Raw genomic sequence first — 25,732 nt, forward strand, 5'->3', positions numbered from 1 at the left:
TTTTTAAAAATCACAGTGTGACAAAAATACAGAACGAAATCCGCATGGAACCAATAATCTCTAACCACTAACTGCGAACTAGTCTGGCTAGAATTTTACCGGAGCACGCCTAGTGTTGAATTGTGGTGTCTGGGGTAACCTGGTGTCTCCTCTCATCAAAAAACAAAATAAACAAAAAAAAGCTGAATGTTCGCATTGAATGTGAATAATTTTTTTTACTTTGACATCCTTCATACTTTTTTTGCCAGTATGGACTTAAAATACGACTTGAATTGCATTCAGAATGGTCTTAAAAAGGTCTTAAAAAGTCTTGAATTTAACTTGTTGAAACCTGCCGAAACTCTTATAAATTGTAGATTCTTCAGAAATTAAACTAAGAATGGTTGCTTTGTGTCTAATAGAAACTATGGTTTCTTAAGTCTGCGATTATTGTCATTTCGATATATGTAACTGAAGCAGCACAAGACGTCATCAGCTGCATACGGCTGAAAGAACACACTAATGTGGACAAAGGACTATTGTGATTGAAAATATTTATTGTATGAGGAACACAGGTGAGGTGAAAAACAAAACACAGTTTATTTTTTATTTATACAGTATAGGCTGGTTTTAGGCAGATTGCAAACATCGGTTGGATCAAATTTCTTTCATTTCTTTGTAAGCGTGGGTTCACTGTCAATTAGGGGGAAAATCGATTCAGATATGTATTGCGATTCGTTTGTATCACCATACTAACTCTGAATTTAGTATTTTATTATTTTATAATTTATATACATTTTTATCCGAGGTTGCGAAATATTGCAGTTCCTCTATAATCCTACAGGTGGCGTGCTCTAAACTATTATCATTTTGACAGGCAGCACAGCATCCAGTGTACCTGTAGTAGGAATATTTCTAACTTTATTTAGCAATAATAGAAATGGAGGACGACATAGCAGAGATTCGTACTGCACCTCCGCATTTTAAATCCAATGTATGGAGGAACTTTGTCTTTCAAAACTTAAGCGGTAGAGAGGAGTTGGACATGAGCCATGCTACATGCAAACTTTGTCATGCAAAGTTAAGTATTGTATGAATATGATGAACATACGGGCACATATTGCTAGACATCATCCTGAGACAGACAAGGCAGCGGAGAAGCATGCCAGCAGCAAATGCAGCTTTTCGTCAACTTCTAATTTTACGTAAAAATTTATACTGTTGTATTTAAAGTTTTTTCGCACTGTTTAATTGCTGCCTTTGGTTTTTTGAGGAGAAAAAGTATTTGTAGTATGCTTCGTTTACTCACGTTCAATTCAGTTGTGCAGCTATTGAATAAAACTTTAACGGTATTACTCAACATCTTTTTTTTTTACATGGTTCAAGGTTTCAAAATTCTAAAAAAGAAAAAAAACGGGAAAATCGTAGAATCGAATTAGGATATTCATAGAATTGCAATACTTACAAAGTGGCAATACATATCAAATCGGCACCTAGGTATTGTGATAATATCGTATCAGGAGGTCACTAGTGATTCCCATCCCTGCTGTTAATAACATATTGTCTTCATTCAGATTAAGTGGTAGATGGTTATGTGAAATGATTAAAAAGGCATTTATTGATATCAGCCACATTCATTTGCCTTACAGTGTGATTAAAGTCATAAGATGATCTTTAGTAAAAAGTGTAAATAATGTGAGAATTAAGGAATTGGGTTAAAAACCATCTTTATAGTTTTGTGGGCTGAAGTCTATTTCTACATCAGGTTAGCAATTTCAACAAGAAAAAAAATCAAGCCATTAGAAATATCAAGGCATTACTGTGTTTATAAGTTAATAAAGAAAATAAATTTCTAAACATACTTGTGGATTGAATCATTGTCTATTAAGCAGGAATAGACAGGACAGATATGTAGGTATATATCAGATATTAGAAAGCTCTCTCTTTCTTAACAGTCTCTACAAGGCCTTTATGAAGGCCTTTTTTGTCTTACTCTTCTGGAGCAACAAAACTTTCTGTTCTCACGCCTAGATCAAACATCAGCCCCCTTCTCTTGACTACCTGGCATGACTGCAGGTGTGGGAACTGAGGTTGATGGGAAATGGAGTGGGGCCAAGTGCTCCACCACGGTGGGAGACGGCGTGAACACGAAACCCTGCAGAGCGAAGTCGTCTGTACAAATAGCCCTGAGGGACGTCTCTCCTGATTGCGTAGAGCAATACCTCCCAGTCCGGTCTTCCCAGCTCCTGGTGGAGCAAAGACGTGGACTATCTCGAGGTCCCTGAGAACCGGGTTGAGAATCGGCGACCTACAGATTACCTTACATCGCCACAGAGCACTGACAAGCACGTAAAATGTAGTAACCCTTTAGTTTTGACTTGTGACTTTGACTGTTCTCAGCGATCGGGTGTCATATGACACAACCATTGTTTTATTTTTCCCCACGTTAGTAGCTGCTTTTATTCACCTGAGGAGCTGGGAGGGAGCAAAAATGCGGACTGTCTGTGGGTCCTCGAAGGACCGGGTTGGGAAACACCAGTGTGGAGTATTTCAGCTGCAGCAGAGTAAGAGGCCATGCATAGTACCGCCTCCGTCTTTCGGCTGAACAGAGAAAATTCTTTAAGATGCACAATTTCCCATCATTTATATTGCAGAAAGTTACTGTCACATATGACCCTAGATAACCAGGTGTGGTAGATGAATGGATTCATGAATGGATGGTTTTAACTATTATTAGCAGCCTAGTCAAACTGCAGGATAATTATGATATCATGTAGTAGTGTGAAATGTAATCCACTGTACCACCATTTCGTGGCTGTATATCTTATTTCAGAAAGCTAATTATCACTGAGATGGAGATTTGGAAATTCAGCCCTGTATTACTGTGTTGTAATAATACCAGGTACGCCACCCCCGCTGCCCCCCAGCCCCCCCGCCTGAGCATGGCATGTCATCATACACTCTGATGTATAAATCTCTTGTGACAACGGAGCTGAAGTTCTCTGGTAGCTTTCGGCGTCAGACCTGGCCTCAAGAGCCGGTTCAGCTGTCGTCCCCTCGGCCTGCTGCCGCTCCCTGGCTGCTGCAACGTGTGGCACGGAGGAGCAGGATCTATATTTGGAAGCTGGGGGAAGCCTCTTTCATAGACCAGGGGCGGAGCAGTGTCAGAATTCACTGGGTTTGGCCGCATGGCACCGGTATTGCATCAAATGCCACCGTAGGTGCCAAGTGTGCCCTGAGCCCTGCACTGCTGGGAAGCACGCCGATTAATGGGCAGCCATCACCCTGCAAGCCCTGTCACGTGAAGCTCGCTTTCTGTTCCGCTATCCTTTGTCATTTAACACCCAGACACACTGATTATCTATCTGTATCTTTGTGGGGACTCGCCACTCATTTCTATGGCAATAACTCTAATCCCAACAATGACAACCTAAGCCCCTACCTAGGCCTAACCTAGATCATGGGTAACCAAACAAAATATAGCTTTTGGCATTTTTATTTTTCTGATTGCAGTTACAGATTTTTTATAAAAAAATGTCCCCACAATGATGAAATAACAGGTTTTTATCACATTGTGGGGACATTTGGTCCCCATGATGTAGTATATAAATAAGCCACACACGCACGCACACACAGATTATGTAATTTATACACGCCCAAACACGTATATAACAAAAGACGGATTATAAGGGATGTTTAAATGGCTATTTAAAGCAGAGCTCTCCTGCTGGACTCAGTCCTCGGGGTTGCAGAAAAGTCCGATATGGCTTTTAATTTTAGTATAATCCCTTCATGTAACATAATGTGGTGGAAAAAGATACAAAAATAAAGGTATGTGGGGAGTAACTCTTCAAGTTGCCTTCAAAAGATGGTCTGTTGTTCGAAGTGTGCTTTTCTTCATCCACCATTTTTGCTTTATCTTCTGTTATTTTATTCTGATACATCACTAAAAGGTTGTTATCCTGTTATCAAAGGTATATTTAAAATCAAGGGGCTTGCTGGAGTAAAGTCAGCCTTGCTTTTGAAGTATTTCAATTTATTTACCGCCGTTTTCCCTGCATTCATTCATTAGTCTCCAGGGTGTCTCAGGCCTTTAATCTATGGCCCAACTGTTTGTGGAAAAGATTACTCAAAGCATTACTTTCTAATTTTATTTTAAAAGCTTCCAGTTCTTCAAAGGCTTCCAAGTGTCACCTGCAGCAATGGAATTGGATAGTCTGAGAATTGCTTTTTACGGTTATGATGTAACATTTACTACTTTGACCTGTAAAAATATTGGTTTAATTCAGTGTTGCGGTGGAACTCTCAATTCTTTTAAAAGATGCAAGCAACTAAGTAACCAGGTGGGATTTATTTGTTCCATAATAAGGCTACCTTTACATACCTGTACAGTCATAACCTTCAGATCTGCAAGATCTGTAAATATCTCTTACCGACATGCATGTGCTTTTTCCTGTTCTATCAGTAACCTTTTCTTTCTTTTGTCTTGCAAACTAAGCACATTTATTGGCCGGAAACGCACACTCTGCATCTTGAGCACTGCAGGTTCTAACACAAATAGTTAAACGTGGGCTGGTAATGCATGTAAAGTGCCAGACCTGCCAGCAAGCATTGTGGGCAGCATTCGATGCAGTAACATCAACTGTTCTAGGCTGCCCATCTCTGCCTGGCTGTTCGTGGCTCCGCCGGATAGGAGCCGATGCCCGTGATCAGAAGATTGCCCATTCAAATCCCAGGGCTGACTGTGATTTTGTTGTTTGGCCCTTGAGCAAAGCTCTTAGCTCCAATGACATTTGAAAATGTCCAAATTAGACATATTTTGAGTGGTGAATTGATTTTAAAAGGTGCAAAAATACAATTTCAAATGATTTTGGCAGATCTGTTTGTTTAAATTGATGGTTTTCTGCCAGTTTTGAAATTTGTGCCATCCTGCTAAGATTTGCAGCAAAAGGGCTGATTATAGTTTATAGTACAATAATATAATGAATGGTAAATTAAAGACTGCTGAATGTGCTTGAATGGGGTATTTGCCAATCTTGCCTTGCTTGATTTCTGTGGATATCGGTGAAGTCACAAAAGACAACAGGCACGGTTCTTCAGATTTCTAACCAGCTCTGTTCTAAAACGATGGAAATCAGACTCATGAAATGACTGTACATTAATATAAATGCTTATTGGGCAGAGAACTCCTGCTTTTTGCATTTGAAGGGAAGTCGAGCTGCTGCATGTGTTGTAAGTGAGCTTCAGCATCGATTTCGGCACACTGGCATTAAAGGAGAACATCCCCTCATCCGTTCCGTTTCCTAATCTTCAATTCTCCCTAGATTTTAGCTCCACGAAGCATGTGAGATGCTTACTGGTATAGTAATGGTATCGCAAAACTCCTATCCTTCTTAAAACACTCACAGACGTTAAATAAAGACTTTCAGTTGAGAGGCACAAAACACATAATTGTGTCATTTTGGCAAGAATATCTTTTTAAACACCTTTTTTCCAGTGCAATCACACCTTGACCCCACACTGAGTGCAAACAAACGTGCAGACTGAAAAATCACAGATAGCTGAGCTGTTTCATAATCCTTCGGACTTAATGTGAGCTCAGAAAATTGCACTAGGAAAAACCGTGTGTTTTCATCCTGGCTGACCTGGATGTAGAGGGGGAGCAGAACTCACCGGTAGTGTTGCAATGCTACTGTCTGCTGTATTTCTACATGCAGCCAAGCTCTTGTTTTAAAATGGCTTGAGTTTCGGACATATTGCAATAAGTACAAGTGTGCGGACAGCAGGAGTGTGGCTGGAATTGTTCAGCAGGCCGTGTGGTCATGTTAGCTGCTGCCTCACCTGTCGTCCTGTCCGGCTTATCCAGCGCCCCCGGAGTGCCTGCAGCAAGGCAATAGCTGTTCTGTCAACTGATTTTAATGCTCCCGCAGAGAATAGTGTACTCCCCCCCCCCCCCCATCCCAGGTTTGCAAAAACCACCACCAGTTACCAGAAATTATGAATCAGGAAAGATCAAATATGCCCAGCCTTCACAGTTTACTCACAGCAGTCAACTAAGATATTTGAGTGATCTGAATTCAAGACACGGTTCAATTTGGGGTTGAAAATGGACCCATTCTTCTTCATAGTTCCCGAAATAAGCTATTCGGTGCTGATTTAGTTCCACTAACAGGAACCTAAAAGGACAATTGAGGTTCTAAAGCATGTTTATTGGCTACACTGCCCCATCGTTCATCTTTATCAAGCAATCTTCCATGGTCGACAAATGTTCTCGGGATTACAAGGAAGGTACACATGTCTGCCTTGTCAGATGTTCGCTTTCGTTGCCGTGCTTCTCTTTAGCTCGTAATTAAGGGTAATGTCTAATTTGGGAAATGTGCTGTGGTACATTGAGCTGAGTGATTCCCCTCGAAGATCTGAGCAGATTACTGAGTAATACTCAAGCAGAAACTCAGGCACAGTAAATCAGGGCCATAATCAAATGCGGGAACTTTATCCTCAAAGGACAGCTCTGTTGGACTAAGAACCACAGTAGCATTTTACACAATTAGCCGACCACAGCAACAGACAGAGTGGGACCCATTCCTTTATGGGGGCCGTGATGCATTTTAGAATTTCTCTCGGGCTATTTTTGCTTGGTAGTGCTGCTGTTGGGCATTGTTTTGAGATCACTTTTTCAGTCCATCCATCTTCCAACCACTTTTCCAGGACAGGGTTATTGGGGGGAGGGGGACGTCATTCGGAACCTTACCAGGCGGCATAGGACATATGCTGGGTTACATTTCAGCATAGTGCCCAGAATAAGCAGGGGCACACCCAGAGATGGATAGTGGCAAGAAAATGGTACGACCCGCCAAGCCACCATGCCAACCCTGCTGTGGTGAGCGAACGGTGCGACCCACTGAGCCACCATGCCAACCCTGCAGTGGTGAGCGAACGGTGCGACCCACTGGGCCACCATGCCAACCCTGCAGTGGTGAGCAAACGGTGCGACCCACTGTGCCACCATGCCAACCCTGCAGTGCTGAGCAAACTATGCGACCCACTGTGCCACCATGCCAACCCTGCAGTGGTGAGCGAACGGTGCGACCCACTGTGCCACCATGCCAACCCTGCAGTGGTGAGCGAACGGTGCGACCCACTGTGCCACCATGCCAACCCTGCAGTGGTGAGCAAACTGTGTGACCCACTGAGCCACCATGCCAACCCTGCAGTGGTGAGCAAACTATGCGACCCACTGTGCCACCATGCCAACCCTGCAGTGGTGAGCAAACTGTGCGACCCACTGAGCCACCATGCCAACCCTGCAGTGGTGAGCAAACTATGCGACCTACTGAGCCACCATGCCAACCCTGCAGTGGTGAGCAAACTGTGCGACCCACTGTGCCACCATGCCAACCCTGCAGTGGTGAGCAAACGGTGCGACCCACTGAGCCACCATGCCAACCCTGCAGTGGTGAGCAAACTGTGCGACCCACTGAGCCACCATGCCAACCCTGCAGTGGTGAGCAAACTATGCGACCCACTGAGCCACCATGCCAACCCTGCAGTGGTGAGCAAACTGTGCGACCCACTGTGCCACCATGCCAACCCTGCAGTGGTGAGCAAACGGTGCGACCCACTGTGCCACCATGCCAACCCTGCAGTGGTGAGCAAACGGTGCGACCCACTGTGCCACCATGCCAACCCTGCAGTGGTGAGCAAACGGTGCGACCCACTGAGCCACCATGCCAACCCTGCAGTGCTGAGCAAACGGTGCGACCCACTGAGCCACCATGCCAACCCTGCAGTGGTGAGCAAACTATGCGACCCACTGTGCCACCATGCCAACCCATGTTTTTATCATTAATAATATTATGATCAGTCCTGGACACATTGTACATCTGGGAAGTGTATCTTTTATAAATCAATCACCATGCAGCCTAAATTGTACTGTTCCCAATACTGTCAAACTAGCAAAAGCTGTCAACATTTACTGAAATTACATTGAAAACATTCTCTGATATTGTAGTATTTTTTTTTCTTTTTTTACTATTACTGCTGCAGTCTTTACCCATTTGACCTGTCTTATCACCACAAATAGTGCTATTTATCCAGCCTTTGTCCAGAGGCCATTAAGGAAGCCCTATGTGTTTTTTAAATGGAGGCGCACATCTGATTTAAATGGGGAATAAAAACATTAGTAGTTTTTTATGGCGTCTTGTGAAGGAGCTGGTGTCACTACAGTCATCTGGTGTGTATCAGACAGGAGAAAACCTCTCGCCACGGCCGCTAATGCGTCTGCGTGCAGTCCGCGCTTCCGAGCCGCGCTCGGGCCGTGTCTACGGCGAGACGGTGATCTTGGGAGATCGCTGGAAGCAGCGCCGGCGGAGCCGTCGTGCCGTGAAGGATGGCGCATATCCTGCCAGCTTACTAAGACGGCTGGTCTCACTGCGTTTCTTTCTGTTGCCGTTGGACCTGTACTTAAGCTGCAGTCCTTGGCTTCCCACTGTTCACCTCACTGTTTAATCCTGTTTTTCTGTGGTCATGCAGCATCGCAGGAAATTGCTATCTGTGATAGTCACTCAGTTGCAGCTCACAGACAATATGTTCTGTTCCACGGCAAAGTAACTGAAGGATTTTGTCATTTCTATAAATGAGCGCACATCCGCAAAGATTCTCTTGAAGCGTCTTATCAGCCTTTGTGCAGCTTTTGTTGCCGTTTCTCTCAGTCATTATTTAACCATTTCATGCCACAATGTGCATGTCGCTTTAGTGAATGTGAATGGTACATAGAGTACTGGGTAATCATAATGTTCATAAAGGATAATTAAGTCAGTGCATTTCTCAGTGATTTGTAAATGTTCTGTTGATGCCTTTCATATATAACATGTATATGATTATATGCCAGCATTCTGCCACTCACATAAATATAAATGTCATGATGATGTACACACGACTGTACTGGCTAGCAAGAAAGTATTACCGTATTTTTCGGACCATAAGATGCACCTAGTTTTAGTGGAGGGAAATGAAGAAAAATAAGATTTCGAACCAAATAGTGTCCTAAAATATTTAATGTCAACCATGTAAATTGAACAGCATTCAACAGCAGCATTAAGAACCATTATCACCGTCATTAACAAATAAAGTCAATAAAAACCGAATAAAAGTATAAAAGTACAAAAAAACAAGGAGACACTTCAGTAACAAAATAGGATAGACCGATGGGGCGGGATGTGAGTGGATGCGATTTCGGCATGCTGCATGCATCCCTCTCTCCTATCTTCCCGGTGGAGCTGCCTGTCACTAAGATAGGAGGGAGAGGGGGCGTGGCTATGTGATGTGAGAGGGCACTCTGAGAATAATTATGAATGAAACGGAGAATATGCATGCACATAAAAGGTGGGTTAGCCATAGCATAGGGACCAGCACGTTACTGCATATCTTCTTTTTTAAAGCATGTGAGCAGAGAAATATTCAGAAGACATGACGCAGTGACTTTCTCTCCAATTTTTCGGTGAGAAAAAGTGCGTCTTATGGTCCGAAAAATACGGTACATGAATATGCGTGTTACTTATTGAATGCATATATAGGTTATATTTTCTTCAGTTGAGGGGACAGCCATGTGTGCTTAACTAGGCAATGAAAGCTAATTCCCTTGTTCAAATGTACAACAGTGGAATCCCTCCTAGGATTCACACCCACATCATTTTATTCACAGATTCCTTGTTTCCTTGTGAAGGATGTATTTCTCTTATCTGTCCTTGGTCACATACTCATCACTCAGCAGATCTTTCTGAAAACACATCTGTAAGAAGCAGCATTCCTTGATCTTAAAGTAATTAGTGTGGGGGAGGAGGGTCGAGCCCGTGGTGGAGAAAATTTGTGGGAAAGTCCACTTTTACTGGGATTGCTGGGTAACAGGCTGGGGCAGCGACAGTGCAGAATGATCTAATGCCGTTTCTGTGGGAAAGGAAGTCGCTATATAGCTATGAAACCCCCTTTGATAAATAACTGCAATCCACTGGGTATAAGGTTTCTACAAATACAGGGGCACTGTGCTGACCTTCTGTGTCGCGTATTAAGAGCAACTGGTGCAAGCAAGGCCATAAAACTGGTGTCAGCCTTGTTCACTGGCACGACATGCTTGTTGAATTGTTTACATTAAGTTAAACTGCTAATTCTGTACTCATCTGTACATGCTGTGTACAACATCACCGTGGTCAAGAATTTAAGGAATTTAGCTCTCAGCAAAATAAATAATTTAGGCTGCCATCCTTGAATCGTGGACGATGCTGTCTCAAGTCTGAGATCCTGCAAGTCTGGATGCGCATTAATGCGGAGTGTGACATCTAAGCTGCCCCTTTTAAGAACATTAAGAACATTAACCCTCTGAAGGCCTGGCTGTCTCAGAGGCCAACGAGACGATGTGTGTAGGTTGAAGGATTTGTCTCGACTAGCAACGGCTTCCACTTGGGCAAATGGACGCACTTTTTCTACAGATACCGGCAGATGGGACACAAACAAACGGAGTGTATCATCGATTATGACAGCAGACTTGGGGGTAAATGGCATTCCATAGGTCAGACAGAACCAGACACGATGCAGCAGGGCAGTGTTTTCTGTGTGCAGTCTGATGGAAGACTATGATATAGAGAACAGGATATGTCAAGGGGAAGGGATGCTGACACACAGGATATAAAGCAAGTAAAGATAAAGGCGAACCCGAGAACAGACAGTACTGCTTCGCAGAGGACCCGCAGTGCTGCTTGTTCTCGTCCCAGTGACCAGTTTGAGCTGGATCTGCACACTGCACCCATTCAGGCCAGCGCGATTGGTTCTCCTGCTCTCCGGTCGCGCCTCCTAATTACTCAGCATCACTAATTAGATTTTTACACCGAATGATTACGGCTCATTGTTCCCCTGCATATAATGAATCACAAGACTGGCGTTATAAATAGAACATATTCTTAATTACTGTTCGGCCACAGGAACTGGGCTGAAAAGAAGAGCGGAATTTGTGTGATGCTCCACGGCCTGAATGCGTCAACTTAGGAAAGGGCAGGGAAAAGGGCTTGGGGCCAACCCATCTTAACTGACAGAAGCCTAGTGAACAAACATGCAACGAGGCAAATGGTAAAACGCAATCCAGTTGCGTGTAGTGAAAAAGTATCCGCTCTATGTCAAAAGACCAGTGAATTTCTATAGATATCATTGGTGATTAGTAGCCAGTCATGGGAAAACAACCTATTTAAGAATGGAAAAGCAGTGAAAGCTTAAATTGGTAACTATGGGAAATATTCCTAGGTTACTCTAAGGCATAATAACTAGGTGGGACGTGCCCCTACCCCAATATCAGACTCTCGACCTTCCTTTTAGTAGAGCTGTTAATGTGTAAATTGCGAAAAAACTCACAATATCTGGACAGTAGTTTTGTGTCACCCTCTTATAGTACATTATATATTGCCTTGACTGGCTACAGTATATAAGGAAGCCCTCAGAAGACATCGAATTTTTGTTCCATGTTTGGCGCGTGGTGTTTAGGGGCATCGGCGCTAGGAGCCAATGCACTCATGATGTTTGCCTGACCTTCCCTATAATTCTTGGGTAGATGGGAATGACACTTAATGAATCAGTGCTTAGGGTTTGTGGGAATAAGCCTAAGATACTTCTAAGCTGGACACAGGTCCCTGAATTAACTCAGACACTGATTGGATGTTGTAATAGGACCCTCATACCCGATTATTCCTAGTTGGGTGACAGGATCCTGCCCTGTCATTTCCTTTCCTGGCCAGTCACCCCTCGCCTAGTGTTTTGAGTCTTTCGAGATTTGTGAATTGACCCATACCTTCTTGCTGCTCCAAATCTTTAGTGTTTGTTTGATTGTAATGCCTCACACCTGTTCCTTATTACCCTTGTGTGTGTATATATATATATATATATGCCTGCCCTTGCTTTGTTCCCTTGTGGTCACTATGTTTGCTTCCTGCATGTTCTCTAATGTGGATAGTCTTGTTGTAATTGTTTATAGGTGTTTTGCTTGTGTCCTTTCGGCTTGTCCTCTCATAGTTCCAGGCCGTAGATATCTTTGTGTAGCCTACCTGCCATTGTTTTAGCCCGTCATGATCCTTTTGTTCCATGTCTAGTCTGTTTAATGTCTAATAAAGTTCCCTGATTGTCGATAATCCACATTGTGGATCATACCTTCACCATGCCTGGCCATAGCAGTTAGGTTTTTTATTCTCACTAGTATTCCCAATTATATCCTAGTATGATTTCTATATGAACTGTTTTCCATCGCATCCATGTAAGTCTTGATGGCCTTCTGAGGTACCCAGCACCTCTAAGTGCTGCTGCAGGATCATCTGTGATTATCTCAGCTTCTTCATTCTCGATCTCCGTGACCGGGTCAGACACTGGGCGCATGGCTTTAGCATTTAATCATGGGCACTTTAACAGCTTGTTGCCTCTACGTTTATGTGGATGGAGATAGATGTGGATTTGCACCATAAATAATAAGAAATAAAATGGGAGGTGAGTCAGCCAGTTCCCAGCCATTATTATGGTTCACAACATTCCTTACCGGAATACTATTCCCAAGGCGTATAATCTTTGAACTTCCTCAATGTAAGGACATTCATTTCATTTGATCAGACTGAGTTGACTTTTCAAGAAATATTGTTACAATCTCAGTTTCCATCATGTTTGAACATCTGGCAGAGAAAGTCAAAGAACAAGACCATTAGTCATCACCTTATCTTCTCATCAGTCTACAGAGTGCTGTCCACATGGTTCCGGAAAACACGGCCTCCAGTGTAAAGCAAATCTAACATTTGGCTTCGTTATATAATAAATAACTGTAATCAAATCCCTGTTGTCTATGAAATGGTCGTCGTGTCGTATTAACCACTGTGAGCGAATGCGAGAAAACGGCCCATGGTCCATTCCTTTGGGATGAGTCACACTGAAGCGCAGTGCTGAAGGGGGCATGTTGCTGATGAGGTGCTCAGCGGCTCGATCCTGTTTCCACCACAATCCACAAAGCGTTTCTTTTCATTTTTATTTTTCTGTGTGGTGTTGCAAAAGACTGTCGTGTGTGACTTTATGAGCATTGATCAGTCTGCTTAATAGAATTCCATCTGAAAGGTAAAAAATGGCTTATAAAAAATGTTGTTGTTTTTTTGAAATATATGTTGAAAAATTGCACTGAAGTGTATTTACGTTTATCAGTATCATCGGAATTTTGCGTAATTGATATCCAATCATTGTCCTGTCATCAAACATCATTTCAAAACATTTGTTTTTGTTTATCTCGCTTAAACATATAACCAGGATGTGAAACAATGGTTTTTGTAGTATTGAATCATCAATTGTGTGTAAAGTCTGCTTTGATGGCTGTCATGTACTCTGACATCGCTCTAAGTTATGCTTTTATAGTCCTTGTCCAGTTGAATTGAATACCCATGAGCCTGATGGTCATTGTTGATAAAAGCGATTTGTCCCGCAGATGCTAACCTGCAGTACCGTCCAGTGGCCGGCAGGCATTACTACACGCTACCCGGCAACAGCATCGAGCGCCGTGTGCTGCCACCGCCGCTCAGCTTCAGCATCGAGCCTCCCCGCTTCCACCCGCATGCCAAGGGCAAGAACATCCGGCTGGACTCGCAGCTGCGGCGGGCAGCGCGTAAGAGCAGCTTCTGCAATGGCGTCACCTTCAGCCAGCGGCCGGTGCGGCTCTACGAGAAGGTGCGTCTGCGCCTGTCCGGCGTGCACAGCGGCTGGAGCGGCGCACTGCGCTTCGGCTTCACCAGCCTGGACCCCGGCGAGCTGGCCGCCGCTGACATCCCCAAGTACGCCTGTCCGGACCTGGTGACCCGGCCCGGCTACTGGGCCAAGGCGCTGCCCGAGAGGCTGGCGCTCAGGGACAACGTGTTGGCCTTCTGGGCCGACCGACACGGCAGGGTCTTCTACAGCATCAACGAGGGCGAGCCCGTGCTCTTCCACTGCAGCCTGAATGTCGGCTCCCCCCTCTGGGCCATCATCGACATCTACGGCATCACGCAGGAGGTCACGCTGCTCGGTGAGTCACCTGAATCCACCACGAAGCAAATGGGCAGATCAATGCTGTGGCCCGGGGCATCGGGGTCAACACCCAAGTGGCCATGCTAATGCCAGGTTAGGGGCCCCAGATAAGGTAATCCGTCCCATGTGAAGCTTGTGGCTTTGAATCACCCCCAGGGATCTGAAGGGATGATGGCACCCAGGGAGGTTTTTAAAGGTTTTGAAGTTGAAGTACAAAGGCAGAGCAAGGTTTCGTTTGAACCAACCAGTTGAGTACTGACTGTGACTCTTTATACTCATCTGGTTGGTTGAAACAAAATCTTGGTCTGGATTTGTACTTCCTGGTCCTGAACTTTCCCACCTGTATTTGCGTGGCATTAATTGGAAGCTTGGACTTTATCATGCAGACTATGGTAGAGGGCAGCTTATGGAATGTGTTACAACTCAGCCCAGAATAGCAGCTGAGGTCAGCATGGGGGTTAAGCAGATGTATGTGTGGGGGGGGGGGGGGGGGGGGGGTCACTATCTCGTCCTCTCTGGGCTGTGGGTCTCAGGCCGGGGCTTCAAGAGGCCAGAGCCTAAGAATACACAGTGGTATTCCCACCTGGGAATCGGGGAAGGGGCCTCTCTCGGCACCGCCACTTTGTTTTGCTCCGTCTGGCAGAAGGCCTGACCATGTTTGGTAAAGCCCGCGGCAGATCCTGCTGGCGGTGCGTTCAGACGCCGGCTGTGCGGGGGCCCCGCAGGTCGGGGCGCTCGGCACATTGCTGCCTTTTTAACATGCATTGTAAAGCTTCCCTTTGAAACACATCGCAGAGGCTCTGCCACAGAAACAGGAATGACGGCGCGATACTTACATGCTAATTACATGTAAAGATACGCGGGTCATGAAATCGACTAGAATCAGTTGGACAGAAACCATTTTACCCTGAACCTTTTTAAAGAAATGATGGCGATGATGATCTTTATTAACCCTGCCTTTGTTGTGTGCTTTACCTGGTTCTGTTTTCATTATGTGAGAAGCTTCTCTTCTAATTCAGTTCGGTTTTTGAGTAAACGCAGGCAGCGATGTGTAGTTTGTCCAGTGGTGTTACCAGGATGCCAGGCTGCAGTGGGCATTTGGGTTTGTTCGGTAGCCACCCCAGTGTTCAAACTGGCGATGTGTTTTGAGGGGTACTCACCCATGCCCCTGGACAGGATGAAACAGTGATGCTAAGATTCTCCAGTGTCTGTGAGGGTGAGTAACTGTACCTTATGACACCTGTACCTTATGAAAAGGAACATGCTCATGGTTAAGGTGGAATCAAGTTTGAAATACTGAGTGAGATTAAGGGGGCGCAGTGACCTGGCTGTTGCTGATGGTGTGCCCCCCCCCCCCCCCCCCCCCCACAGAGAGCACCTTTGCCGACAGCATGAGCTCAAGCCGCCTCAGCGCTGCCCGCCTCAGCGCCTACCTGCCGCAGAGCAATCACGACTCGGCCAACTACAGCAACAACCAGCTGGAGACCAATCAGGCAGCGGCCGCCAAAATGGCCACACTGCAGCTTGGCCACTGCAACCAGCTCATCCCCTGCTGTTCACCGCCGTCCTCGTCTGCCGTGTCAGCCGGTGGGCCCCGGTCCCCGCGGGGCCCACCCTCCCCACTGGACACCGAGCTGCACTTCCACCCAGTGCGAGGCTCCGACGTCATCCTGTCGGCAGACCGCTCGTCGGCCTGCATCCACTTCCTGGACAGCAGTCGGACTCTGGTGTTCAGCGAGCGCCCACTGCGTGTGGGCGAGACGCTTTTCGTGCAGGCAGGCCACCTGGGCCTGCCCTACTTCGGAGCGCTCCTCTTCGGCGTGACCTCCTGTGACCCCGGCACCCTTCGCCCCAGTGACCTGCCCGCCGACCCTGATGTTCTCCTGGATCGTAAGGAGTACTGGGTGGTGTACCGGGGCATCCCTACACCCAGCTCAGGTGACGTGCTCAGCTTCACGCTGCTGTCCAACGGGGAGGTTCACCACAGCGTCAACGGTGCAGCACGAGGGCGCCTGCTCTGCGTTGATGCCTCTCAGGTCCTGTGGGTCTTCTTCACTCTCCACGGCGCCATCAACCGCCTGCGCATCCTTGGTATGCGTTTTACGCAGCTGACGTTTGAGTATTCTGAGCCTCTCCTTCACGCATTGAACTTAACGCTCTTATCTACATCTGTCATGTTCAGGGACGGTGCAGTCCAGTCCCATCTCCAGCTCCCCGTCGAGCTCACCGGGCGGAACCCCAGATGACAGCGACTCGGACCTAGCATTCAGTGTGAACCGGTCCTCATCAGCTTCAGAATCCTCACTGGGTAAGTACTGTGCATCCAATCAGGTATCCAGTACTAGGTACCAGTCACTGGTAAAGTACCCTTGTGTGTGACACATATACACACAACATGGATGTTTGTATTCATATCGTTGTGGGGACTCTTCATTCATTTCTATGGGAAAAACCCTAATCCCAACAATACCACCTTAACCCCTACCCAGCCTTAACCCTAACAGGGCACACTCACACACCAGTCACTTGCCCATGTACACCTACGGCCAATTTGGCAACTGCAAATAACCTCAGCATGTGTTCGGACTGTGTGGGAAATCAGAGTAACCAGAGGAAACCCCACAACGACACCGGGAGAACATGCAAATGCTAATCAGGTATCCAGTACGGGGTACCAACTGTTGATAATCCAAAGTAACTGTACCTGTTCATGTGCTCATGGCTGGATTGTGCCCCAGGCCCTTGGCTAGAGAGGCCCTCAGAGCACTAGTGGCTGCGAGTCGCAACATTTATAGTGCAAGGTAAACACTGTAGCCTTCACATACAACGCGAGTTCACCTCCAGGGCTCCTCTTCATATAGACTAGAGCAAAAGAGACCACCCAGTCTCCAGGGCCCTCTGCATATAGAGCAAGAGAGCACCCAGGACCCTCTGTATATAGAGCAAGAGAGACCACCCAGGGCCCTCTGTGTATAGAGCAAGAGAGACCAGCCAGGGCCATCTGTATATAGAGCAAGAGAGACCACCCAGGACCCTCTGTATATAGAGCAAGAGAGACCACCCAGGGCCCTCTGTATATAGAGTAAGAGAGACCACCTGGTCCCCAGGGCCCTCTGCGTATACAGCAAGAGACACCACCCAAGCCACAGGGACCTCTGTATATAGAGAATTAGGGACAACCCAAGTCCCTTTGAAATATAGAGCATATCAGGGTCCCCAGGGCCACCAGCATACATATCACAATTAACCACCAGGGGCCTCCAGAGCCTTCTGCATATACAGCACAAGCTGACCCCCACCAGGTAGCCTGGGCCCCTCAGTGTATACAGTGAGCATTGACCAGCAACATCAGGGGCCTCTGTATCTATAGCAAGAATTGATGCCCTGGGCCTCTTGACATATACAGCACAAGTTAACCACAAGGGCTCCCAGCCTATAGGGTGCAAGGGGACTACCGGGGCCCCTGGGGCTTATACACACCGAGCCATGGCAAACTCGACCCCGGTCCCAGAAGTGTGAGGCAACAGTGCTAACTACTGCGCCACCCCATGCTAGAGTAAATAAAATGCAAAAAGCGCACTCTTAATCGTGAGAGCAGCCCCCGTTATTTGCCATTTGCCTCACACGCCTGCCTCGGTCTTCTGCCCCGCCCGCAGTGACAGCCCCCAGCTCGCCTCTGAGCCCCCCCCTGTCGCCGGCCTTCTCCCCACTGGAGCTGCCCCTGACCAGCAGGAACGGCGAGTGCACCGTGTGCTTCGACCAGGAGGTGGACACCGTCATTTACACCTGCGGACACATGTGCCTCTGCAACGACTGCGGCCTCAAGCTGAAGAAGCAGATCAGCGCCTGCTGCCCCATCTGCCGCAGGCCCATCAAGGACGTCATCAAGACGTACCGGCCGTGAGGGCGACTCGGGCCGTGCGGACAGCTCTGGTCATATGTGACCCAAGCGCGGTCTGACCGCGGGCTCCTTTCTTGGCTGAACTTGTCTGGACTTCTCTCCCTGTCTCTTCTCTCTGTCGGTAACCTTACAGAAATGTTACACACAACCAAATCGGAGAGTCGGGGGTCTTTATCACTACCTGTCTTTTTATCGGAAACCTGCCAGTGCCTTTGACAGTCTGGTGAAAAAATGTCTATTTTGTTCTTGTACATAATACATGTTTGACAATCACGATTGCTATATTTTTACAAGAAAAGGTGAAAAGAGTCAGTGGTACTTTTGACACTCAAAAATGCGCAAAAGTTTATTTTTAACCAAATGAGAAGGAAGACGTGCTAATTTCACATAATCCCAGACATGTTAATAAGGGAGAGAATAAAGAAAGTGCTGTTGGACGGGGGGTAAAATCTGTGTCCCTGGAACAGGCAGATGAAACATGTAGATAGGAGGAAAAGTGAGTGATGAGTGAAGATCACCTGGATACTGCTGTGTTTGGCCGGTCCGCCTCATATACATGAGGAAAGTGCAGCTCCGAGGTATTTTTGTCGGTGAATGTTGGACATAGTTAATGTTCCTGCATTATTAGAGAAAACATAGTATGCAAATTTAGGAAGCCAAATAAGTAAAATGCAGCAAAATACTGTGATTTGAGGTTGAAGTGTATAGGGAAATATTCTAAATACTTTTTGGTGGGCATACATTGCAGTTGATAAAGGGTTAAGCAAAAGCTGATGGACCTTTATGATTTGTGTAGTTGAATTGTGGAAAGACAAGTCCTCCAGACTGTCCGTACTGTTAAAAGCATGATGGAGGCAAATTCTTCATCACCAGACCTGTATTTGATTCAGGGCTACATGTACAGCCAGGTTCCTTGTGTTCTTAGCAATCATGTACATGGAGCTGAAAGGAAATTCTCAGCTACCAACAAATCGCCATTCACCACTAAGCCAGTGCAGTAGATGCTTTTGATATTGGCAGGAAGAGACACAGAAAACTCTTTTGACATTATACAGAAAACACTGTCCATGTCTCAATATGTTTCTTCTGTCATGCTTTGCATTTTGTAAGCAAAATCTGGTTTTCAGCAAGTTCCTTAACTGATACACTATATTCATAGCATATAAGATAGTTTTCAGTAGCTGTCATTAATTCACCAAACTATGTTAAAATAATTCAGAATTAGAGTGATAATCAGAATGTAGTTTTTTTATGAATGGAGAAGTAATTTATTTCTCAAACACTTTTAGTAGTGCGTTTACGGGATTTTTTTGTTGTCTTCTAAACATATTCCTGCTGGTAAATTTCACATAATGGTCGCTGTTCCCAGCTGGCTTAGGTGAGAGTATCTCATATTGCAGAAATGAATTGGGGCTCACAAGTAACATTACACAGATCTCCTTCAGTAAATCCTGTTCCTGTTTTGTAGCCATCATAGTGGGACTTGTTTTTAGTGTCACCCAGTTGCTGTCCACCCTGAAGAGTGTGAGGGTTAAGATGACACACTGCTTTCGGAGGCTGCACTATGGTCCTGAGTGGAGAACTCTGCCTATAATGTCTCCCCAGCAGAAACGGGAGAGTAAATCCTTACAGTGCCTTATGCAAGCCTTTGCACTATTCCCTGGGGAAATTACATGTTACACAAATATTTCACGAATCACTAAAAGTACTTTGGCATTAATCGAGGGCCGTGCTACACCATATGCAAGGAATGGGCATAAAGCATTATACACCGAAATATCAGTTGAAAGAAATTACATGAACTCATGTTTGTTTTACTGGAACCCAGTGTGGCGTACTGTAGTCTCCCAGCTGCTGCCAGAATTACACACTTCATTGTTTGACAGACTGGAAAGTCTCCTGTTTGTAGTAGGATCCAATCAAAATGGTGAAGTAGGAGTATTAATTCTGCTCTGTGGGAATTCAGATCAATATCCTCTGAGGAAGCTATAGAAAGGACTATAGGCTAATTTTGAAGCTTTTTTTGTCCACAGAACAACATCCCAGCAAATCAAATAAAGGTTTTCCAGGCAAAATCAAGTGGAACACTAGAGGGCAGCAAAGAGCTACATTAACTGTGTTTGCGTTCCACAACTTTAATACACTATATATTATCTATATCACTTTTCAGACATTTCTCAGCTTATATATATATATATATGTATATATATTTGTGTGTGTGTGTGAGACTAAATCACATAATGTTGCGTTACGCTTTGGTTTGTCTTAGAATGCAGAGAAAGTGTGCAGGTTGTACTGTGTTGCGTGTGTGTGTGAGGTCATTCATTCGCATGAAACATTTTCCTTTCAGAACTGTGTTGAGCTGTGTGACATTTTTTTGTAATGCGCTGAAGATCCTCTTAGTATTGGTGTAGCACAATGAAGTATTTAAAGAACCTTTTTAAAAAAATCAAAAACTATATAAACATCGTCCATAAAGACAGTGTCCAACAACATAAGTCTAACGACGAGCAAAAAATCCAGAGGTAGTTTGTTTAAATTTGGTGTTTTGTTCTTTATTGGAGTGAAAGTATCTCGTACTTGCGTATTAGCTCTCGGAATATCATTAGCAGTCTAAGTCATGCCCTAGCCTTACCACTCACAGACGTGATGTCCTTCTCGTTGACAGTGACAGATGACCAGGTTTTGTTTGGTGCCTTCCTGCTCCTCAGATAACTTATGGACTCGACGCAGTTTTGTTTGTAAGTGTGTCAGTGTGTACGTGTGCACTAAGAGGTAGGCGTCATTTTTCTATGAACCCAAAATCTGGACATTTTTTTTGTTTTGTTTGTATTTACAGCACTGCAGGTATGGAGTTACAGCAGAAATGTCTGTATGACCTTGATTCTAACGTTCGGAGTCCCTCTGAAGACTTTTGTAGTTGCCACAGTTAAGCGTCGAAGCTTAATTCTGCCAGAAAGCCTCATATGACAGATTCACTTTATAAATAATCGGCTGCAAGTGGTCTGATTGAAGAGGAACAGCGGCACAGTGATACTGGCCGATATAACACAGAACAACAGTGTCAGGCAAGCAAAATAAAGGCTTCTACATTTTTATTTCCATGAATACTGCAGAATTATGATGCTCTTCTAAGTCTCTGCTTTAGGTTCGTGTTGGTGACTTCAACATGCAGCTTTAATGATGACCTTGTGTAGCAGAGATACACTCACCTGGAATAGGATAAATTACTGAGTGACTGAGCCTGCCTGCCTTTACACCCCATCTTTTATCCCCCTTTCTGAGAAACAATCGGGTAAAAAAAAAAAAAAAAAAGGTATAACACAAAAATGACTGGAAGGGGATTTTCTCAAAATTCTGTAATAAGATACAGGCTTTCTAATGCTTTGTGGCTTTATGATGTATCTATAAAACGAAACAGCAGCTCAAAGTTCCGCCACTCGAGGGAAAGAAGTCAAGCTATTGTACTTAAAACACAAAAAACTTGTGATTTGTGTTATTTTGTTGCATTTTCCCCTCCATGGTAAATAAAATGATGCCAGCCTATTTAGTAGTCAGTTATTAAATACCGCTTTGGCAACAATTAAGATCTGCTGATACAACTTAAACATGTAAGAACTAAGAACAAGCGTGCTATTTCATTTCAGTGGGACTTTTATTCTGTTAAATTAAGTTATGCTTTAGTAATACTGGGAGAGGGAATTGAATCTTTATTGGGAAAATTGGTTATCAGTCCTGGGAACACTTTCCTACAGACCTACACAAATCTTGCGATGAGCATCATGTGAGTTTGACAATATAAATGCACTGAGTCTGGAAACATGCTGCTAAAAGTGACATTATAAACACTGTTATCTAAAATGAGCTCCATTGAAAACAAGCTGTTTTGAAAGAGCTGAACCACATTAAAATGTACTTAAAATATGTATAAACATTTCACTCTGGTGTCTGGAGTAATTCATGGAGAGTAGCGGGGTCTGCAGCATGTCTGGATAAATGAATTATGTCAACCGCAATTGAGGTCCTGGCAAAAATAAGTCAGATTTACAAAAAAAGAATCTTTTGTATTTGAAAGTGACAGTTGATTTTGTGTTTTAATTTCATTCCTGGAAACATTTTTTTGCTTCTGTAATGGAATCATTCTGCACCTGTTCTGAAGCAGAAAAGATTGTTAAAAATGGTGGCTCAGTTCAATAAAAGTAGCTACGAATCTGGGGTTAGGAAGTTAATTATTGGCAATAATTGTGTAATATGAAACTCGATGACTGAGATCATTCAGATTCACAAGTCAAAACTAAGGGGCTACTACGTTTTACGTGCTTGTCACTGCACTGTGGTGATGTAAGGTAATCTGTAGGCCGCTGATTCTCAGCCTGGTCTTTAGGGACCTCCAGATGGTCCATGTTTTTGCTCCCTCTAAGCTTGCTGCCAGAACTGGCTGGGGGTCCTTTGGGACTGGGTTGGGAAGCACAGCTCTAGGGTGATCTCTCCCCTCTCACACACCCAGAAACTGTACGTACCTGTCTATTGCACTGCTCTGTATCTCGGAATACAGCCATAATGTTAATTAATGTTTCTTCCTGTGTGCAGCGCAGAACAGATTGTCCTTCATGTTCAGCAATGCCAAACTGATTTACCTTTTCAAAATGAAAGTTGACAATGGTATCAAGTTATTGGAAGGAAGTTCTGGAAGGAAGAACTGAAGCCTTAAACACGCAATCACTATTTCAACAAAACTTATATTTGTATTTGGTAAAAAGGTTTATAAAAACACCGGCCCCACATTATTGCTGGTCCACTCAGCAGAGTCTTTGTTTCTGACGAGATCATCTGTGCCAGATTTCCCGAACAGAAAAAATTGATATTCAAACCATCAAAGTAATAACCGGAAGGTGAACAAAGCAGTGCGGCACCATCGCAGGAAGAGCAGCTCCTGAAATACAAACACACATTCAGAGCACATGCCTGTTACGGATGCATCAGCGGCTGTTTTGTAGTAGACTGATTCTAAACACTTAAACTGAGGCACCTTATTGCTGGTCTTTCAGGAATCAGGGCACTGTTCCATCACCAGAAACGCCCTGGGATACAGCTGTCTGGCAGCATCTACTGTACACTGGGAAGAATGTGGATGCTTCCATCCGGTGCAACTCAGAGTGTGGTCAATAAGACTCCTGGAACAATATTCATCTGACAGTTAAAAGTATAGAGACCAGTAATAACAGGAAGTGTTTGGCTGAAGTTATCCTTGCTAAAGGTGTCAGTTCTCGGTTGTGTGAGATTGTATTTCTTCTTTTTCCACATCAGAGAAGTTAGATGCTGCGCGAAATGCTTGAGAAATGACTTGAGCACCAAGACGTTCGACTTGTTGACGCTGCGTTCCCTCTTTTTTGGTTGCCTCATGTCTCTGTGGCTGGGGGGGGTCTGACTGCCACCTCGGCTCTTTGCTTGTGGAGTTTGCATGTCCTCGTGCATTGCATGCTCCCTCTAAATTGCCCATAGCTTGTGATTATGTGTGTGTTATGTGCCCTGCATCCCATACAGGGTTAGGGTGACTCGCTAATCCACGACAGGGGGACACTATGAGCTTTTAAAACCGAAAGGCTCCCCTGTTTGGCTAAATAGTTAAATTCTTCTTGTGCTTTTGGTTTGTTTCCTTGATAGAAAAACCCATCCAGCTGTTTCACATTAATATTGGTGAATAGCATGATTAATAGCACGATTATAGGAGACTGACTGACACAGCAAGAATTCAGTGCTTTAAGTTTTTAATTGAAATGGTAGTTTACAAATCCTGTCCTAGCTCAGTGTCCTTCCTGATACAGATGATTTCATCCACAATTGAGGTCAGGAATCGTAAACATAGTCAGATTTACAAAAAAGAATCTATGTTACTGTTCTTTGATTTGTGTTTTAAGCTCATTTCTGAAAATTTTTTTTTACTTCTGTAATGGAATCATTCTGCGCTTATTCTGAAGCATAAAAATTGTGGTCACTCTATATATGCTGTATCTATGCCATGTGCTGCATGCTGCCTGGGATGGGACCCTCAGCAGAATAAGCGATTAGAACATGGATGGATGGAAAGCATTCAAACCAAAAGCATTCAATGCATAAATCAGATAGGAAGAAGGTCCTCTTTCGTGTTGCTGTGTCTTCTCAGATGTGTGACGTTTAAAGGGGAGAATCTCAAGGGAGATCTCTCACTTGTTGGTTACATCATTTCTTGAAGTCTCTGTTGGAAGAAAAAAAAGCATAAAACGAGATACAAAAAATAAAAAAAACCTGGGAGGCATAATTCTAATTTTGAGTTGACGTGTATAAGTTCAACAAGAGCAGGAAGAACAAAGATTGCTGTTCGAGACCTTATTGTGTTATCATGTCAAGTTGGCCTTGTAAAATAGTTGAAACTGAAGATAAGGCCTCCAGTACCATGCAGGAGCATCTTATGTTTAGCTGAACCTGCAGTGATATATTTACAGATTATTTATCATGAGAGAAGCATTAATCAAACCGGTAAGTCTAATAATTCTTCTGTTGCATTAATTTTGTTTTTTTAAGAAAATCGGAGTTTAAATAATTTCAAGCAATTCTTTCTCTTGGACATTGCGTGTCTGTGAGATCCATAATTAGACTGTATTGTGTCACAGAATAGGATTAAAATTAATTTAGGATTATTTGTTTTTAAAATTGACTATTCTTTTGATCATGTACCAGTTCAAAGACTTTCTCAAGCACAGTTTACATGATTGTCCATTCTAGTAACTGAACTACAGGTGTTTGTAAACTGCAAATGAAATGTTATTAGTTCGGCAAGGGAGCCTCCTGGGAGGGACAACATAAACAAACACACTCAAGACATTGTAGAGATGCCATTCAGACTGACTGCACATCTTAGGACGGCAGAATGGAAGCAGCCTCTTGGGAGGATACACAACCCAGGAAGGACACACAAATTACACTGACGCAGAGCAGACGCAAGATTCAAAACCCCAACCCTGGATGTGTGAGGCAATAGTACTACCCACCGTCCTTCTTCCCTCTGATAATCTTAATGTTTACAGCCGCGTGTCTCCTCTGCATGTGAGGGTGAGTACAAACTGTGACAAACACAAGCTGACCTCATATGTGGATGATGTCACTCACAGCCCCTACTGGAAACGTCCGTTTCTATTTTTTTTACAGTAACCGTTCGATCTGCAAACTTCACTGAAACGGTGAAAACCCCAATCTTCTGATTTTCCATGCCCATATGGCTTAGGCGGCCCATTACAAATCGGGGTGAGACAAATTGCTTTTTACCTGGCTTTGCTTGTCCGATCACTGCTTCACTGCTTCACTGCAAAAATATGAACACTCCCAAAATCTACACACCTCGGCCTGAGAGGCCCAGTGGGACGCGAATATAATCACATGAGACATTAACATTCTGTGTACTCTTTCTCCCATCTGGCATAACTCTGTTTTCCAAATCAATAGCAGGCGTTTCACACTTGAATCCTGGATCCAAGAAAATAACACGTACAAAGGACATTTGTGATAATAACATTTTTTGACAGTCTCCGAAGTGTAAGCCACATTCTACTTACAAAACAGTCAACACCAGCACCAGCATCTCTGACTAGGGAATTCTGTCACTGCTTTTGTTAACATCTCCATCCCACTTTTTCAGCTTTCTGCGGACAGCTGCTTCAGATTTCAGCACAGACACATTTGGTATCCAAAAACGTAACAAACTGACATTCAGGAGTCAGACGTTTCACAGCTGTCTATGTACGGCTTGGCAGA

General features: G+C 44.4%; 2 protein-coding genes across 7 annotated transcripts in view; one reads left to right on the plus strand and one right to left on the minus strand.

Moving 5' to 3' along the window:
• neurl1b (neuralized E3 ubiquitin protein ligase 1B) overlaps window positions 1-22,154 on the plus strand; it is a 75,473-nt gene extending 53,319 nt beyond the window's left edge. For 3 of the 5 annotated variants that reach the window (XM_049028469.1, XM_049028472.1, XM_049028473.1), the window contains exons 2-5: window positions 13,469-14,041; window positions 15,415-16,134; window positions 16,226-16,351; window positions 17,700-22,154. In XM_049028469.1, coding sequence (XP_048884426.1) covers window positions 13,469-14,041; window positions 15,415-16,134; window positions 16,226-16,351; window positions 17,700-17,947 — 1,667 coding nt within the window. In that variant the 3' untranslated portion in view covers window positions 17,948-22,154. Of the gene's footprint in view, window positions 1-2,010; window positions 2,544-13,468; window positions 14,042-15,414; window positions 16,135-16,225; window positions 16,352-17,699 lie in introns of those variants that run through there. The other 2 variants (XM_049028474.1, XM_049028471.1) reach the window with 2 other exon arrangements.
• LOC125750536 (keratin, type I cytoskeletal 9-like) lies at window positions 5,933-8,182 on the minus strand. Of its 2 annotated transcripts, none has more exons than XM_049028476.1 (2): window positions 7,454-8,182; window positions 5,933-7,309 (listed from the first exon to the last, which is right to left on the minus strand). In XM_049028476.1, exons 1-2 carry the CDS (start codon window positions 7,860-7,862, stop codon window positions 6,756-6,758), a joined length of 963 nt encoding a protein of 320 aa, XP_048884433.1. In that variant the 5' UTR covers window positions 7,863-8,182; the 3' UTR covers window positions 5,933-6,755. The 2 variants fall into 2 exon arrangements, with proteins under 2 accessions (XP_048884433.1, XP_048884432.1); XM_049028475.1 differs by having other exon boundaries at window positions 7,406-8,182.
• Window positions 22,155-25,732: the final 3,578 nt, after the last annotated feature.

Source organism: Brienomyrus brachyistius, chromosome 10, assembly GCF_023856365.1.
Source record: "Brienomyrus brachyistius isolate T26 chromosome 10, BBRACH_0.4, whole genome shotgun sequence".
Classification (NCBI taxonomy): domain Eukaryota; kingdom Metazoa; phylum Chordata; class Actinopteri; order Osteoglossiformes; family Mormyridae; genus Brienomyrus; species Brienomyrus brachyistius.